Source organism: Rhinatrema bivittatum, chromosome 1 (genome assembly GCF_901001135.1).
Source record: "Rhinatrema bivittatum chromosome 1, aRhiBiv1.1, whole genome shotgun sequence".
Lineage (NCBI taxonomy): Eukaryota > Metazoa > Chordata > Amphibia > Gymnophiona > Rhinatrematidae > Rhinatrema > Rhinatrema bivittatum.
In genome coordinates, this window is record NC_042615.1 from 805,717,232 (window position 1) to 805,735,021 (window position 17,790).

A 17,790-nucleotide genomic window follows, 5' to 3' on the forward strand; every position below is an offset into this window, starting at 1 on the left:
TATCTTTGATTAAAGCTAGCTCACGGTCAAGAATGTCTCATATTGTTCCTCACGATCAGCAATTCTGTCAGTATGAATCTGAAGTCTCTTTATGTGAATCAATTTGCCCTTGTAGATCTTTATTTCCAGATATAATGTGCTCTATTTTAACAGACAGATTTCTCCAAACCTCTGACAGCATTCCACAGTGTCTCTAATACAATTGGGGAGGTGCACTTAAGAAGGGAAAAATGAGTGTTAACAACTTGCACACCATCCTCAACCAACCATTCCTGAACCCACATGAACAGGATCAGTTCCATTACCAGGACCAGCTCTCTCAGCAATATCAGCCAGAGAACAAGGACCCAAAGATCCAGTCAGCGGAACAGACATAACGTTGGGGGGTATGTACGTCAGAGTTGAGAGAGATAACATGATTAATGCCAAGCTGAGCAGACCATGACAAAGTACCTGTATCAGAGTTCAATATATAAGTTTCAATGTTGAACTGAGTCAGAGGGGGACTCCATGGAACAGGATGGGAGAGTCCATATGGTTCCCTTTCTCTTTTTCTCCATCACCAAACATTGAGGCAGAACAATGCAGCTGGAAGAGGCGGATATTCACAACAAACATCCACAATGTCATGCAAAAGGTCTCACAACAAAATCTCTCCCAGGGGCACGCCCCTCTGGCTGCATGCCGCAGCCAGCTGAAATTTATGGAGAGAGATGGCCCTTCTTGATGATGTCAGCGCCTTCCACTGAACACACTGGCAAGCTGTAAAACCCAGTCTAGATCTCCAGATGGTAAGGAGGTTTAAGTCAAATGTCTGCTTCCAGCCGAGACTTCCCTCCTTCAACCACTTTAAAACAATAAAGAATAACCCCAAAGCTTGCCAACTTGAGATCTCTCCTTAGAAATATCTAAAACATCACTGCTATCTTGGACATCCACTTAATGATACATTTTAGCAAACAATTGTTTGCTAATTACACCATGCTTGATGTGATGGACATGTGATTGTGCAAGGCTGAATTTCCCGTTTGTTGTAACATAGCACGATCCTCACCTTCCTCTCTAATGTAATCCTTTCTCCCCACCCCACCCCCCACAAACAGGAAGAAAGTAGTGCTTCTCACCTATGTCTATTGCCTCCTCTGCCAGCTTCAATCTACAGTCTGAATCCAGTAAACTCATGGAACCCACCAACATTGTGTGTGGAGATTGCAGACTCAAGATGGCAGAGGACGACACATACGAAAGTGAATAGCAACAAGGACAGAGCATGAAAACCTGAAGGAAAACTAAAGGTTAAAACATTGTCTTGAATTTATAATAAATAAAAAAAAAACTCTTCAAAATGCTCTTTTCATGTCAAGACTATTTCCCCTTGAATTTCTCTTGTGTTCAATGAACCTATGCTTAACTTGAAAAGATTGTTATGGCTCTTAGTATTAATATATAATATAGCAGAATGTATCAGTCAGCAAGTTTTGTGCCAGAAACAGGCCAATAAGTATGTATTACTATCAACTGAAATATGGACGCTCCATTAACATCAATGGAGATGTCCTCCACTTAAGCCCATGACTCAAAACATAAAATATATATTTATTTATAAAGAGGGATTTAATAAAGTCTGATGAGTGATGAAATATGTGACAAGCAACATGTAACAAAGAAATGCAGTCATGTTTGTGACTCACAATAAGGAGAATAGTACATGAAGAAGATGAAGTCATGACAACTACCAAATATGAGAGAAATCTGGGCACAATCATATCTGATAATGTCAAAGGGAAAACTATAGCTACTAGAATCCTAGGGTGTACTAGCAAAAAATCATTAGGGAGACCTTACACGGTGTATTATATTCCGTATCGGAGGCCCATTTCTAGGGGAATGAGCATACAGAAACACAGAAGAATACTATCAAAATAACAATAAGTCTGCAATTTATGCAACATACAAATAGATGAGACATACAAATCTAAATATGCATACCTTCAAAACAGGAAGACAAGGGAGAAAGGACGGACATTCAGATACCTCAAGGATATAGACAGATGCACAGGAGGCAAGCATTTTGTATAACTTATATTTTAGAACAAAGGGTCAATACAAAAAAAGTGGTTAATGCACTATACAAAAATGGTGACAATTCAAAAAGGTGTAGGTCAAGAATAATGCTTATTAATACTGGAATTGTGAAAGCAAAGCTGGAGATTAAGGGTCTCTGAAATTGCAGCAGGTTTGGTAAACAGGTTTAGTTAGTTAGGCCTAGATTTCTGAGGTTCAGTACTGATAATATCAGAAACATAGAAACATGATGGCAAAAAGAGACCATACAGCCTCTCCGCACCAACTATTCAGCTTTACTGTCCCTACCATGCTTTCATAGATATTGCTTTAGATCAGTGTTTCCAAAACTATGGTTTGCAGATCCCTAGGGGTCCACGGGCAGTGTGCGAGGAGCAGAAAAAGACCACGCCACAAAAGACAAAGCCCGACAGGCCGCTGGCGTACCTTATCCCACCGATGACCGAAGACTGAAGGAGGCCGTGGGGGCCACCGGCGCACCCCATCTTGGAAAAGATCAAAAATTAAAGGAGGCCTCGTGGCCGTCGGCACATCCCAACCTGCCAGAAACCTGAGTGAGGAGGAGGCCGTGGGGACTCCCTCTGCAGACTCCAGGAAAGGAGAATGAGAGGCCCGGGTAAGAAAGAGTGTGTGCATGTGTATATGTTTGTGTGAGAGCCTGTGTGTATGAGAGAGCTCGAGCTTGTATATGTGTGTGCATGAATGAGAGAGAGGGAGCATATGTTCATGAAAGCATGTGTGTATCAAAGAGAGTGAACCGTTATGAACTAGTGATTCTCACATGGAATGACGCTATACAAAACATTTAAATAAATAAATAAATGTGTGTGTATAAGAGAGCATGTTTTTATGAGAGTGAGGGAGCGTGTGTGGTGCGAGAACACATGCGTGTATGGGAGAAAGAGCATATGTGTGTAAGAGTGAGCATGTTTTTGTGAGAGAGCGAGGGAGCCTGTGTGTGTGTGAATGAGAATGAATGTGTGTGTATATGAGAGCGAGGAGAAACCCCTACTAATCCTCAGCAATCTGACAGTGACTGGAAATCAAAAGTTCCCCAAATGGAGAATGGGGACTTTTTTTTTTTTTTATAAGTTTTAATTGTTGGCTTTTGATTTTTTTTGATGTTTTGAAAAATTGTATTGGTGTTTGGGAAGTTTAACAATAATTTATGAGTTATTAATCAATGCTTTATGTTGTTTTGAAATATTCTTTAAATTAGTATGGTTTTACTAATTCTGATATTTTATATTTTTTGATTGTATTGTTTGATGTTTTAAAAGAAATGGCAATGTTTCTGATTTTCCATTGTTGTACTGCATACAGAAATCTGGTTTCTTGTGGTTTCCAGTTCAGTTTTTCTCTGCACATTTGTATTTATTCTTTAGGCTCTCTTTATTCTGTAATTGGCAATGGTCTTCTGTGTACTGACATGTGTGAGTTAGGTAAAGTATTCTGCTAGCACGTAGTTTCTGTATAGCAGCCTGGCTTGTTCAGTTTTCCTAATAGGACCTGTATTGGTGTTTTAGAGTCTGATGTAATATTTGTAGTGTTGTCTTTCATAAGTAGGAAACATTGAAAACAAAGAAACACAGAAATGACGGCAGAAAAGGACCAAATGATCCATCCAGTCTGCCCAGCAAGCTTATTGTAGTATCTGCTGTGCTGTGTAGGTTACCCCCCCCCCCCATGCTTATCAGTTTCCCACACTGTAAAATTGGTTGCTGTTTGAATCCAATGCCCCATTATTTCTTGCCGTTGAAGCAGAGAGCAATGATGGAGTTGCATCAAAGTATCAGGCTTATTGGTTAATGGTAGTAATAGCTGCATCAGCAAGTTACCCCTGTGCACTCTTTTCTTCATTCCCATCCTCAGCCTTTAGGGAACCAAAGTGTTTATCCCGTGCCCCTTTGACTTTGGAACAAAGTCAGCATGGCTTTACCCAAGGCAAGTCTTGCCTCACAAATCTGCTTCACTTTTTTGAAGGAGTTAATAAACATGTGGATAAAGGTGAACCGGTAGATGTAGTATGCTTGGATTTTCAGAAGGCGTTTGACAAAGTTCCTCATGAGAGGCTTCTAGGAAAAGTAAAAAATCATGGAATAGGTGGTGATGTCCTTTCAAAGATTACAAACTGGCTAAAAGACAGGAAACAGAGAGTAGGATTAAATGGGCAATTTTCTCAGTAGAAGGGAGTGGGCAGTGGAGTGCCTCAGGGATCTGTATCGGGACCCGTACTTTTCAATATATTTATAAATGACCTGGAAAGAAATACGACGAGTGAGGTAATCAAATTTGCAGATGACATAAAATTATTCAGAGTAGTTAAATCACAAACGGATTGTGATAAATTGCAGGAAGAACTTGTGAGACTGGAAAATTGGGCATCCAAATAGCAGATGAAATTAAATGTGGATAAGTGCAAGGTGATGCATATAGGGAAAGATAACCCATGCTATAGTTACACAATGTTAGGTTCCACATTAGGAGTCACCACCCAAGAAAGAGATCTAGGTGTCATAGTGGATAACACATTGAAATCGTCGGTTCAGTGTGCTGCGGCAGTCAAAAAAGCAAACAGAATGTTGGGAATTATTAGAAAGGGAATGGTGAATAAAACGGAAAATGTCATAATGCCTCTGTATCGTGCCATGATGAGACCGCACCTTGAATACTGTGTACAATTCTGGTCGCCGCATCTCAAAAAAGATATAATTGCGAAAGAGAAGGTACAGAGAAGGGCGACCAAAATGATAAGGGGAATGGAACAGCTCCCCTATGAGGAAAGACTAAAGAGGTTAGGACTTTTCAGCTTGGAGAAGAGACGGCTGAGGGGGATATGATAGAGGTGTTTAAAATCATGAGAGGTCTAGAACAGGTAAATGTGAATCGGTTATTTACTCTTTTGGATAACAGAAGGACTAGGGGGCACTCCATGAAGTTAGCATGTGACACATTTAAAACTAATTGGAGAAAGTTCTTTTTCACTCTACGCACAATTAAACTCTGGAATTTGTTGCCAGGGGATGTGGTTAGTGCAGTTAGTGTAGCTGTGTTTAAAAAAAGGATTGGATAAGTTCTTGGAGGAGAAGTCAATTACCTGCTATTAATTAAGTTGACTTAGAAAATAGCCACTGCTATTACTAGCAACGGTAACATGGAATAGACTAAGTTTTTAGGTACTTGTCAGGTTCTTATGGCCTTGATTGGGCACTGTTGGAAACAGGATGCTGGGCTGCCTGTATTTTAACTATAAAAGGTACTGAATATGAGTACATTCTTGCACATTTACTGCTGTGCCTTTTCAGTTTATATTAGTAAGCATTATTTAAGTCATTTTATTCACTATGAATGAGTCTGGTGTGCTTATAATTATTTCTTTGTTATTACATTAATAACTTTTCTATATATGGCATAGGGCTGCAGGAAATTTAAAGAAAAGTATGTGGGGGTTCGTGAAAATTTTAGAGGCTGAAAAAGAGTCCATGCTCCCAAAAAGATTGTGAATCCCTTCTATAGATTTATCTTTCACAATTTCAGTGTCAAAATACAGGCAATGTATGCACGCCACAGTTTTTCAATGCTGCTCACTGGACCTTTTGTTACTAATGTATTCCTTGTGTCACCTAGGGACCCCTTACCACCTAAATGAAGAACTGCAGGAGGCTTTATGATATGAAGTAAAGCTTCAGTAAATAAATGTATCTACATTACAAAAACAAACAAAACATGTCCGGGAGTTATTCAGTCTTTTAGGCTGAAGGAAAGGACAGAAAGTTCCTCAAACAACATTTTAACACACTTAAATAAAGTTCAGTCAGGAATCTTGATATGTTCAGTCATGGGTGTGGAGTATTATTATAAAATATTATATATCCTTTGGTACAAAAATAAATCTATGTTTTTTTAAATAATATATCCATAATTCTCAGCTGTCATCTTGTTTTCTCTGCCTCTGTTTGATCTCCAACCCAACAATAAGTACTGCAGGATCATATGGCTTAGGCTTCTTTCCTGATTCTAAAAGGATGTTCAAGAAAGGGCATGGTGGGAAGTAGATCTTGCTATGAATAACCTATGAAATTACAGTAGCTTGAAAAATATTTTCGCCTTTGAAGGGGGCATAATGCAACATTATGGTACTGTACATCCTTTAGCCGAGCTGCTAGAGAAGAAAATATGGATTTACCTCTGTCCTGAACTGGTGCCATTCATCACTGGAATCACCCCTGTTTGTTGTGCTGGTGCTTCATCCCCAGTCAATGCTTCAGAATCAAGAGCAGGTTGGCTCCTAAACCAGTAAATGTGAATTCAGTTAGTTACACACTTGGGAATCACATTTTATCAGAAACTTATGGGGTTTCTGTTCTTTAAATCTAAGAAAAATGAAGAGGGAGGTTTCTAAAATCAACAATAGAATACTGTATGACATGGCTGAATGGTTAGTAGAATAAGGCCTAGAGTTCTTCATCTTAAGCTCATTGGAAGACCTAGAACTTGGTTGCAAATGGGACGGAATACAAAAGGATTATGCTTTCAAAGAAAAGCCTTTTTGAGAACCCTTCTAAGGAACCTCCTAATGGAAGCTCATAGTAAAATGAACTTATAAAATTGCCGCTATGTACCTGAATATCATTCAATAACTATTAACACAAATGAAATTCAGCCTCAATATTGACAAAACTGAGATCATCCTTCTTGAAAGGAAAATATCCACATCTGAGCAAAATCTCAAGATGCCATATGAAAATTTTTCAAAAAATTTAGGAGATAAAGTGCGTGATCTCGGTGTCTGGATTGACCCCGAGCTTAATTTAAAAAAACACATTGCGATTAAAATTAAAGAAGGATACGGTAAGCTACTAATACTAAGACGTCTAAAATCATTATTAAATTCCAACGACTTTAGAACTGTGTTACAATCTTTAATATTCACCAGTACAGATTACTGCAACTCTCTGCTGCTCGGCTTTCCTCAATCTACCATTTGACCACTACAGATACTACAGAATTCAGCTGCTAGGATTCTAACCGGTTGCAGAAAGAAAGATCACATCACTCCAATATTGAAATCACTACACTGGCTACCCATTGAAAAACGCATTCAATACAAAACTCTTTGCATCTTATACAAAGCTATTTACGGTGAGCAGGTAGAATGGCTAAATGCTATTATTCGTCTCCATACTCCACTGCGAAATTTGAGATACGCCAATAAAGGATTGCTGTCAATACCTTCAGTCTCCTCAGCCAGACTCACTGCAGGCAGAGAAAGAGCGATATCTCTTGCAGGTCCCAAATTGTGGAATACCGTATCAGTTGAGTTAAGGTTACAAAACAACCTCAAGTTATTTAGAAAAAATCTCAAAACCTGGTTATTTCAACAGGCTTATAAAGAAGGCATTGGTTAAAGCTATCTTCTCCAAACCCCATTAATCATAACCATTAAAGACGTTCCTCTGTTATATGGACTGTTCCCAAGAACATGTCTTTGCTTATTGATTTTAGATTGCCTAGGTTAATTTATGTGCCTGATTTATTATACTAATAGTTTAAAACTGAATTTTATGTTTATTTTTATCACTTATTTTATTGGTTTATTTTGTAATATGTGTATGTATTAATGCCGGTTCTTATGATTATATTGATTTTATTATTTTATGAATTTCTTTTTTTAAAAATTGTGTTTTATTTTTTAAAATGTCTGTAAACCAATGTGACGGCAAGTCCAAACATCGGTATATAAAAGCCTAACAAATAAAAATAAAAAGAATGAGGAGAGAGAGCCTTTAAGACAACATGGTAGTTAATGAAAGAAAGAAACCAATTGGCCTATCCAGTCTACCTGGTTATTCCTGTTCACACTGCTAAGGATACATCCCAGCTGCCATCCATTGAAGTTTGATGTCTGGCCTGTAACTAATATTGGAAGGGAGGAGAGTAGAAGACCTCCTGCCTGAAAGTTGTACAGAATTGGGGTTATTTTGGATGGTGAGGTTTAGATTAGGGGTTTTGTTTCATTCATATCTTTGCCTGAGGTGAATCTTATGCTAATGAGAGTAGGGAATGAAAATATTTTAATATGTAATTTTTTAATTTGTACTTATGAAACTGTATTTCCATATGTGGTAACACACGCTAGCTGATCCTTTGGGATTAAAAAGGTTTTGTCTTCCTTTTGGGTGGGTGATCATATAAATTCCCATACTTAATCCAGCAACTTTCCACTACCTCTTTCATGTCTTAACCCCAAACTTTGTACTAAGCTAAACAACTACCAAAACTAGTGAGGCTTTTGAAGGAAAATCCAGCCTCCTAGGATCTCATAGCCTTCCTGGATAGTAACTGGCCTCTACCAACTTGCCAGCACCCAATCATTTGGTTTCTGGAGAATTACAAACAGGAAGTACTAACTCAGCTACCCCATGGCCTGCTGAGTCACTAGCATCCCCTTGTTTTCTCCTTATTACTTTGCTGTACTGTAGCTAGTCATTATCATCCCACTGGCATTGACTCCATTGGTTTCTGGGGAGTTGTAGTCTGTTAGTTCCAACTTGGTTATCCTAGGGCTAGCCGTATCTATAGGTTGTGTTTCCTTTATCTGCACTTTGTTTTCTCATTATTACCTCTGCTCTCAAGGTTATTTGCAATACTAAATAAAACCTTCCATCCCTGTTCCTATCACTGTTTTCTATATTTGTCTCAAATGTACCTGAATTCTGTAAAAGCAATGGTTTCTACTAGCTGTTGGCAGATTATTTCTGGCACCTACCACCCTCTTGGTAAAATAGTATTTTTTAAATGTTTCCTCTACACCTGCATTTCTCAAACATCATATCATGTACCATGTAAAATGTACCCTTCCTGTGATTTACTGAAGCCAGGCAAATATTTGAATGTTTCCATCACATCCTCCTTTTCCTTCTTTTTTCCAATGAGCACATTTTCAGTGTTTCGAGCCTTTCTCTGTGAGGTTTGTACTACAGGCCATCATTTTTTCAGCCCTTCTCTGAACTGCTTCCATTCTCTCAATGTCCTTACAAAGATAAGGCCTCCAGAATTGCACACAACACTGAAGGCAGGAAATCACTAATAACCTAGGCAAGGATAATACCACCTCCTTTTTACTGCTGACTACACCTCTAAGTAATTATGTAACTAAACATACTATGGATATCCTGAAAATAGACTGGCAAGGGGCTCCTCTAGGACTCAGTTGAGGTCCCCCTTTCTAAATGATAAGCAGCTAGTAAATATTTGTATTCAAAGAGCAGGATTTTACAGATTTAGCATTGAGCTCATTTTCCAAACTCTTCACCATTCTTGCAGGGTTTTCAAGTCCCCTTTCATTATTTCTACTCTTTCAGCTATGTCCACTGCATAACAGAGTTGCTTACCTGTAACAGGTGTTCTCCTAGGACAGCAGTATGTTAGTCCTCACACATGGGTGACATCATCAGATGGAGCCTGGCACGGAAAACTTCTGCAAAATTTCTAGAACTTTGACTAGGCACACTGAGCATGCCCAGCATGCCACTATCCATGCATCTATGCAGGGTGCCCCTTTAGTCTCGTAACATAGAATTATGAAAAACAGAATAAAAAACCTAGTAAAAATACAACTACACGGGGTGGTGGGTGGGTTTCCTGAGGACTAACATCCTGCTGTCCTAGGAGAACACCTGTTACAGGTAAGCAACTCTGCTTTCTCCTATGACAAGCAGGATGGTAGTCCTCACACATGAGTGAATACCAAGCTGCAGGCTGCTCCCAAATTTATATAGATCCACAGACACTGAATCTGGCGCTAACAGGTGCAACAACTGAAGTGGTGTGGAAAACCTAGGGAGAAGCCTGCCCTAGGCAGGAAGAGTTGGGTTGTTTCTTACTGAAAGAGGTTCTGCAGGAAAGTTTGACCAAAGCTGCTATCCCTACGGCCATCTCTATCCAAACAGTAATGGGCCGCAAACATGTGGAGGGAACTCCACGTTGCAGCCTTGCAGATGTTGGCCATGGGAACTGCATGCAAATGGGCTACCAAAGCTGCCATGGTACGGATAGAATGAGCTTTGAAGTGGCCTCCAAGCTGAAGGCCCGCCTGCGTATAGCAGAAGGAAATACAATCTACCAGCCAGTTGGATAACATGTGCTTGGTGACCGCAACTCCCAATCTGTTCTTATTGAAGGAGACGAAGAATTGCGTGGACTGTTGGTGATCTACTGTTCTCCCCAGATAGAAAGCCAAGGCTCTTTTGCAGTCCAGGCTATGTAGAGCCTGCTCACCATGGTGAGAACGCAGCTTGGGAAAAAAGGTACATTATACCATAATTAGTGACATATATATTGATTAGAAATTTTTTATTGTATACAAAAATTTTATCTAAACACTTCAATACATTTTACAATATTTATTCTTCATTGGATACATCGAGTGAATATCAAATTTTCAAAAAGCACAATCATTAAAAACTACCATTCATACACACATCCATACAATTTTAAAAAATCTCTATGACAATTTTGCACTCCCATTTCTTTTTAGAAACAGCTGTTAGACGGGATGTAAGAATGCTGAGAAGTTGGGAGCGTCTTTGTGCTCTTTTTGGTGAAAGGAAGTAAGAAACGAAAGTAAAATTGTGGTGTGGACCCGTTGAAAGATTGGGAGTGCAGTACTTTGGCGAAAACAAAGGTGAAATTGTGGAGAACTTTTACTTAACCACGGAGAAGAAGAATTAAGAGGAATTGAAGAGAGAGAGAGGATACATTTGGGTGAATTGTTGGAGAAGATTGTTGAAGATTGGTGTTAGTAATGATTCATATTTGCTCCCCTGAAGAAGCGAAACATGTTGGGAGTATAAAGGGAGTGTAAAAAGAAGCATCAATTTGTGGGGAAATGGTGTTATAAAAAAAAGGGAGTGCAAAATTGTCATAGAGATTTTTTTTTAATTGTATGGATGTGGTATGAATGATAGTTTTTAATGATTGTGTTTTTTGAAAATTTGATATTCACTCGATGTATCCAATGAAGAACAAATATTGTAAAATGTATTGAAGTGTTTAATTAAAATTTTTGTATACAATAAAACATTTCTAATCAATATATATGTCACTAATTATGGTATAATGTATGAAAATATGTGATATATTTTAATAATTGCCAATTTTTTGAATCTGGAAAAAAAGGTAGGCATGACAATTGACTGGATGAGATGAAAATCAGTCATCACCTTAGGTAGGAACTTAGGGTGGGTGCGAAGCACCACCCTGTCAAGGAAACATTTTGTGTAAGGTGGATATGTTACCAACACCTGAAGTTCACTGGCTCTGCGTGCCAAAGTAACTGCAATCAAGAAGATACCATTCCATGTCAGGTACTTCAGCTCGCAGGAATGTAGCGGCTCAAAGGGATCTCGCATGAGACAAGCAAGAACTACATTAAGATCCCAGGACACAACAGGAGGCCGCAGGGGAAGTTTCAGCTGAAGCAAACCCCAAATGAACTGGCTCACCACAAAGTGCATGGAAATAGGCAAAACATCCACCGCGTGATGGTAGGCCCCGATAGCACTGAGATGCACTCTGACCGAGTTGGTTTTCAGACCAGCATCGGAAAGAGATAGCAAGTAGTCCAACAACTTGGGAGTAGGACAAGGGAATGGATACAAGCCATGATACACACACCAAATGGAGAACCTCTTCCACTTCAGAGTGTATTACTTCCTGGTGGACGGCTTTCGAGAAGCTACAAGGACCCGAGATATGACCTCAGAGAGGTCAAGGGGACACAAGACTAACCTATCAACATCCAGGTCGTTAGAGACAGTCTCTAGAGGTTGGGATGGTGCAGCCTGCCTTAATTCTGTGTGATCAGGTCGGGGGAGGTCCCTAGACTGATTGGTCCCCTGAAGGAGAAGTCCCAAAGGATTGGGAACCAAACCTGTCTCGGCCACCTGGGGCCATGAGAATCATGGTCCCCGGAGGCCCTGGTGGAGTTTCAGGAGAATCTTCAACACCAGCAGAAGCGGTGGATATGCATACAGAAGGTCCTAACCCCAATGGTGGGCAAAGGAATCTGAGGCTGGTCTCCTGGTTCCCCAGTGAAGAGAACAAAAATTGCTCACCTTGTTGTTGTAGGGGGAGGTGAAGGAGTCTATGTTTGGTTCCCCCAGAGGCGGAAAAGGTGATTCGACACCGCCTGGTCCAGGGACCACTTGTGGAGGTGGAATGCTCAACTCAGGCGATCCACCACCACATTCTCTGACCCCACTAGGTATACAGCCTGGAGCAGAATTCCCTGGAACTGGGCACAGGACCAAATTTGGATGCCTCCTGGCAGAGGAGGAATGATCCTGTACCTCCCTACTTTTTGATGTACCACATTGCTACCTGGTTGTCGGTCTGGACCAAGACCACTCGACTGGATAGGGAATCCCGAAATGCCAGCGCACATACCTGATTGTCCGAAGTTCCAGGAAGCTGTTGTGGCATGAAGCCTCAGGGACCAACCAGTGATCTTACGTGCAGAGGCCATCCACATGCGCCCCTCCAGCCCAGGGTGGAGGAATCCATAGTAAGCACTACGTAGCACGGGGGGGGGGGGGGTCTGAAAGGGAACCCCGCACTCCAGGTACCCATCAAAACCCCATGGCGGGGCTTTGCTGGGGAGCCGGCTGAGATCTGGGAGTCTACTGTTGTCGACAGCAGCCCCTAGAATTCCCTCGCGGCATAAGAGCAAGCAGGGCCGGAGGATAATATTTCCTCTGGCGATAAAATGACCTTCTGATGCCCTGACGTGAGGACTTCTGGGTCGAGGATGGAGGGTCCGAAGTGCCAGCAGAGAGATGCTGGAGCATTTCATGGTGGTCCTTCAGCTGAGCCACAGCATCCTGCACCTTGCCCCAAACAAGTTCTCCCCAGTATAGGGCAGGTCAGCGAGCTTATCTTGGACTTCCGATAGGAGGTACAATGCTCGGAGCCATGCCAGTCTATGGTCACCAATGCGCACTGCCGCCACCCAAGTCGCAGTCTCGAAAACATTATAGACGGAATATGCACCACGTTTGCTGCACTCCACGCCCTGCTGGGCAATGGCCAGGAGGGCTTCCTGCTGCTGCCAGGGGAAACATTCGGCTACCTCCTGGACCTGCTTCCAGAGGTTGCAAGTATACTAGGTCATATAAAGCAGGTAGGAGGCGAAGCGAGCAATTAACATCGCACCCTGATACACCTTCCTACCCAGGGCATCTGCAGCCTGGTGGTCCCACCCCGGAGGCACTGAAGCATGGGTACAGGAGTGTTTGGCTTTTTTTTGAGGATCAACTCCACCATCACTGACTGGTGCATGAGCTGGTGCCTCTCAAAACCTAAGGCTGGCTGGACAAGCTAGAGTGCATCTGCCTTACAGTTCACCAGCAGTACAGGGACTGGGTGCTCCCACATCCTGAGTAGCAATTCCTTAAAGATATCAAGGATGGGGATAGCGAGTACCTCCTTTGGGGCATCTATGAACTGGAGAACTTCCAGCATCTTGTGACGAGTGTCCTCCTCCACCAGAAGCTGGAAGGGGACAGACTCAGCCATGGCCCTCACAAAGCCCACAAAGGTCAGATCCTCCAGCGGGGATCTACGCCTCTCATCCGAAGGAGATGGATCCGAGGGGATGTCCGCAGTGTCCTGCGAGGAAGACTCCAAAGTATCATCCCCTCCAAGGATCATACGGGGCTTCCTCCTCACTGAAGTTCTCTGGGGTTCCCCAAGGAGGATCCCTGCCTGAGACCCCTGACCTTGGAACTGAAGGCACCAATAGTCCTGAGGGACCAGGAACCAGACAAGGCAAGAGTGTGCGTGGTACTTGCATTAATGGGCCCCAGGACAGGAGGCATCCTCCTCCTCCGAGGAACCTATAATGGGGATGACTCTGGATGGAGGAAGACTCTGAGGCCGCTGGGAAATCGAGAGTCCTCTGGGTGCCAGTGGTGACTGCATGGCAGGACGCCCAAGAGGGCATCGAGCCACTTCAGCAGCAGTGCTAGCATCACATGGTAGGCTCAGAAACCGGGGAACACCAGCAGAGCCAGTGGCTCGATGCCCTGAAGGGCGCAAAGCACCGCCTGTTGCACCCTGTGGTCCAGCTCCCTCCTGGAAGTCCGCCAAGGCAAAGACGGAGGGAGGAGCAGGATGAGGCGCCACAGGAACCTCTCCGGAACCTCGGGGAGGTTTGGTACCAGCACCAATGTCATTGGGGAACGCCCAGGACTCCCGGGCAAGATGGAGGTCGATGCCTCCTCTTCACGGGGTTGCTTTGGGGGTCACATGGTGGACTTCGGTGCTGCCCCAAGCACGGTACTATGTGATGATGGTGATCGGTGCCAATGCTTCCAAGGTTTCCCACGATGCTTGGTCTGGTCATTCCCCAGCGCTGAGGATGGAGATGATCCTGAGGTCCTGGAGGGTGACGACGCTGAAGAAGGCCTTTCTCCGGCCCTGCGCTCAAGTGAGGGTGCCAGAAGGGGAGTGGGCACTGAGGGAAGCAGCTCCATTGGTTCCCCAAGATCCTTGGGAGTAGAGGCTCCTGACACCGGAGTGGAAGGGTCAGATTTTTCCATTTTCTCAAGCCGAGCCTGACGTCCCTTGGGGATCATTTGCTCGCTAAGACGACACCCCTGGCAGAGGATGCAGACGTCATGCGGATACATGATAGACATTGTCCACGGGCATGGGGAGCATCGGCGAAAACCTGACAACACCATGAAAAACAGCCTGCAAGCAGTCGATGACCAGCGGATACAGAGAATGGCACAGTCAGGAATTGACCATAAGAAGGTACAAAAAACGTACTATGCCGCCCTAAAGCACCGATGGGAGAAGGGGGACCCGACGCAGAAAAAGTACCGAGAAAGACACTAAAAAGCAGAGCTCCAAAAACCTGTGAGGCAAACAGCTCTGCGGAAAAGAAGAGCCTGAAGGGGGACCCTGCGTGGAGAGTAGCATGCTAGACATGCTCAGTGTGCCTAGTCAACGTTCTAGAAACTTTGATGACATTTTTTGTGCTGGGCTCCATCTGATTATTTATTTATTTATTTTTAGATTTTTATATACCGGTGTTCCTGTATGAAATACAAATCACATCGGTTTACATTGAAACTGAACATAAATTTTTGACAATAGGCATTAGGAGAATAAATGTTTGCATCAACTGCAAATAAGCATATTTTTCTTTCAAGTTTCTTTGCAATGCTGCTAATAAAATTATTGTAAAGAACTGGTATTAGTACAAAGTTCTGAGGTACCATACTGGTCACGTTATTTTTGCCAGTGTGGACTCCACTGACTAACACTCTCTGTAGTCTCTTTCAACCAGTCCCTAACACTTTCTGGCTTATTCCCATATCTTTTGTTTACAATTTTTCAATGCAGAATAGTGTCAAAAGCCTTACTCAAGTCCAGACAGGCAGCATTCAATTTACCTCCCCAATTCACCACTTTTGTCACTTCATTAAAAAAAACAAAAAATGAAATCAAGTTTGTTTGACAGGGCTATCCCTTTCTGAATCCATATTATCTGGTGTGCTGTAATCTACTTGTTTCAAAGTGCTTCACTGTCTTATTTTTTACTGTATTGCTTTTTTAGTCTTGCTAACTATTAAAGATAGACTAATAGGTGTCATCCACACTTCTCTCCTCAAGTCTCTCCAAACCTTCCCTTCTTCAAGGACAAGTTGAACAGAGTTGTAAAGATTGCAGTCTGCATTTTCCTAAGCTGTTTCATTATCCTGGGGTACATCACATAGGGCCCCATGGCCTTATCCATTCTCATTTGTATAAGTACTTCAAGTACTTCCCTTCTATAAATGGGTTTGTAATCATTTCATATTTACTTATGCTTTTCCCTTTTGTAAATACTGAGCAAAAGAATATCTTCAGCTTGAAGAAGACATGGCTTAAGGGGGATATGATATGAGGTCTATAAAATGAGTGGAGTGGAATGGATAAACAAAAATCGGTTAACACATTCAAAAGGTACAAAGGAGACATGAAATGAAGTTACTAGCAATATATTTAAACACAAATAAGAAAAAATATTTGTTTACTCAACGCATAATTAAACTCTGGAAATCATTGCCGGTAGATGTGGTAAAAGCTGTTAGTGTAGATTTAAAAAACTTTTTGGACAGGTTCCTAGAAGAAAAAGTCCATAAATCATTATTAAGGTTCTTCTCTAAGCCCAGACTAGTTAAGTAGAAAATCATTACTGTGCTGTGAAATTTAATTGATCAGACCTGAAAAAACTATTCAAGGTTGCTGACAAGCCAGAATATGCTGAAATGCTACAATGTATCCTAAAAGTAATTCAAAGTTCAAAATGAAGTTTGGTTCTTGCCTTCTGGGCTCAATTTATAAAAAAAATCTCAAGACTTATAAGAATCTCAACCCATTAACATACAGGAGTTAAAATTATAATGCGACTCAATTAGGAAAATGTTATGCAAACAAATTAATTCACTGGTGTGTAAATTGGAGATAAGGTCTATTTAATCTATTTTATGGTAGATTTTAAAAGGTGCGCATGTTATAAAATTCATGAGCCGTGCGTGCAAGGGGGACAAATGTTGCATGAGTATGTGCGGTGACGCAATTGGGCCTCCCCCAGTTCCCTCCCAGTCTGCTCCAATTAAGGAGCGGACTGGGAGGGAAATTCCATACCCCACTACCTAGCCTTCCTTCCCTTTCCACTCTCCATTCCAACCCCTAATGCCTATCTAGCTGTCCCAAATTTTTTAATTTTTTTTACTTACTGCTCCTCGGCAGCAGAAGCAACTTATGCGTGCCGACCGGGTACCAGCACACACTTCCCTGGAACAACGTACAATGGTGCTGTCCCAGCCCTCCCCGTACAAACCCCACCCCTTTGAAGAGGTCCGGCACTTGTGCGCGTACTGGGGTTTATGTGCGTGAATGGGCCATTTTGAAAATGGGCCCGGCCACGCGCGTAAACCCCGGTTTTTACGCGCATGAGCCTTTGAAAATTTGACCAGAAGGTTCTATCCCCATTGAATGAACAGTGACTCTACCTCGAGACAGAGTGGAATCAAGTGAGATGGATCTGGATTGAAAGCTGAACAATAGGGTTATGCTGGAAGGTGGGACAAATAGAAATGGTATTCAGACTCCACAATCTTGAGAACCCAATGGTCCTTAGTGATCTTCAGCCATTCTCCATGGTAAAGATGGATCTTCCCCACTGCGGGAGGGGTCAAGGCCTGATAGTGAGCAAAGATGATGACGTTCACACTCCTCTGCATCTCAAAGAGCCTGCGGATACCTTAACTAGTCTCCTTCCCTCAACTCTAATAGTGACTTCAGCTTCTCAATGCAATTGTGTAAATACTGCACTTAATAAAATTGGTGGGCAGCAATGCAGGGCATTTAGCATCAAGCTCTGAAAACCCTTTCCCCCCTGAATTTATTCAATGGTCTAGGGTCTTTATCTGCTGGAGAAAATCCTTGTCTTCTTTGCCTGTTTCAGAGCTGATTCCACTACAACTGATTGGTGCAGTAACTGGATTACCCCAAACCTCGAGATTTGTTGAATTCTGTATTAAAGATCCAGTTTCCTGACTACTGAGGACAAAATGCTGGATTTTCCCAAATTCTTGTTTGTAAATCCTACTGTGCATCAGGTTTTCTGTAAGTTCAGCTGGAGTTTTC

The 17,790-nt window shown here is 42.2% G+C and overlaps 1 protein-coding gene across 5 annotated transcripts in view; it reads right to left on the bottom strand.

The window, feature by feature from the left end:
* The window catches only part of KIAA1328 (KIAA1328 ortholog), a 689,482-nt gene that overhangs the window by 216,630 nt on the left and 455,062 nt on the right, over positions 1-17,790 (bottom strand). For all 5 annotated transcript variants that reach the window (XM_029581051.1, XM_029581069.1, XM_029581077.1 and 2 more), the window contains one exon: positions 6,272-6,373. In XM_029581051.1, coding sequence (XP_029436911.1) covers positions 6,272-6,373 — 102 coding nt within the window. The remainder of the gene's footprint in view (positions 1-6,271; positions 6,374-17,790) is intronic.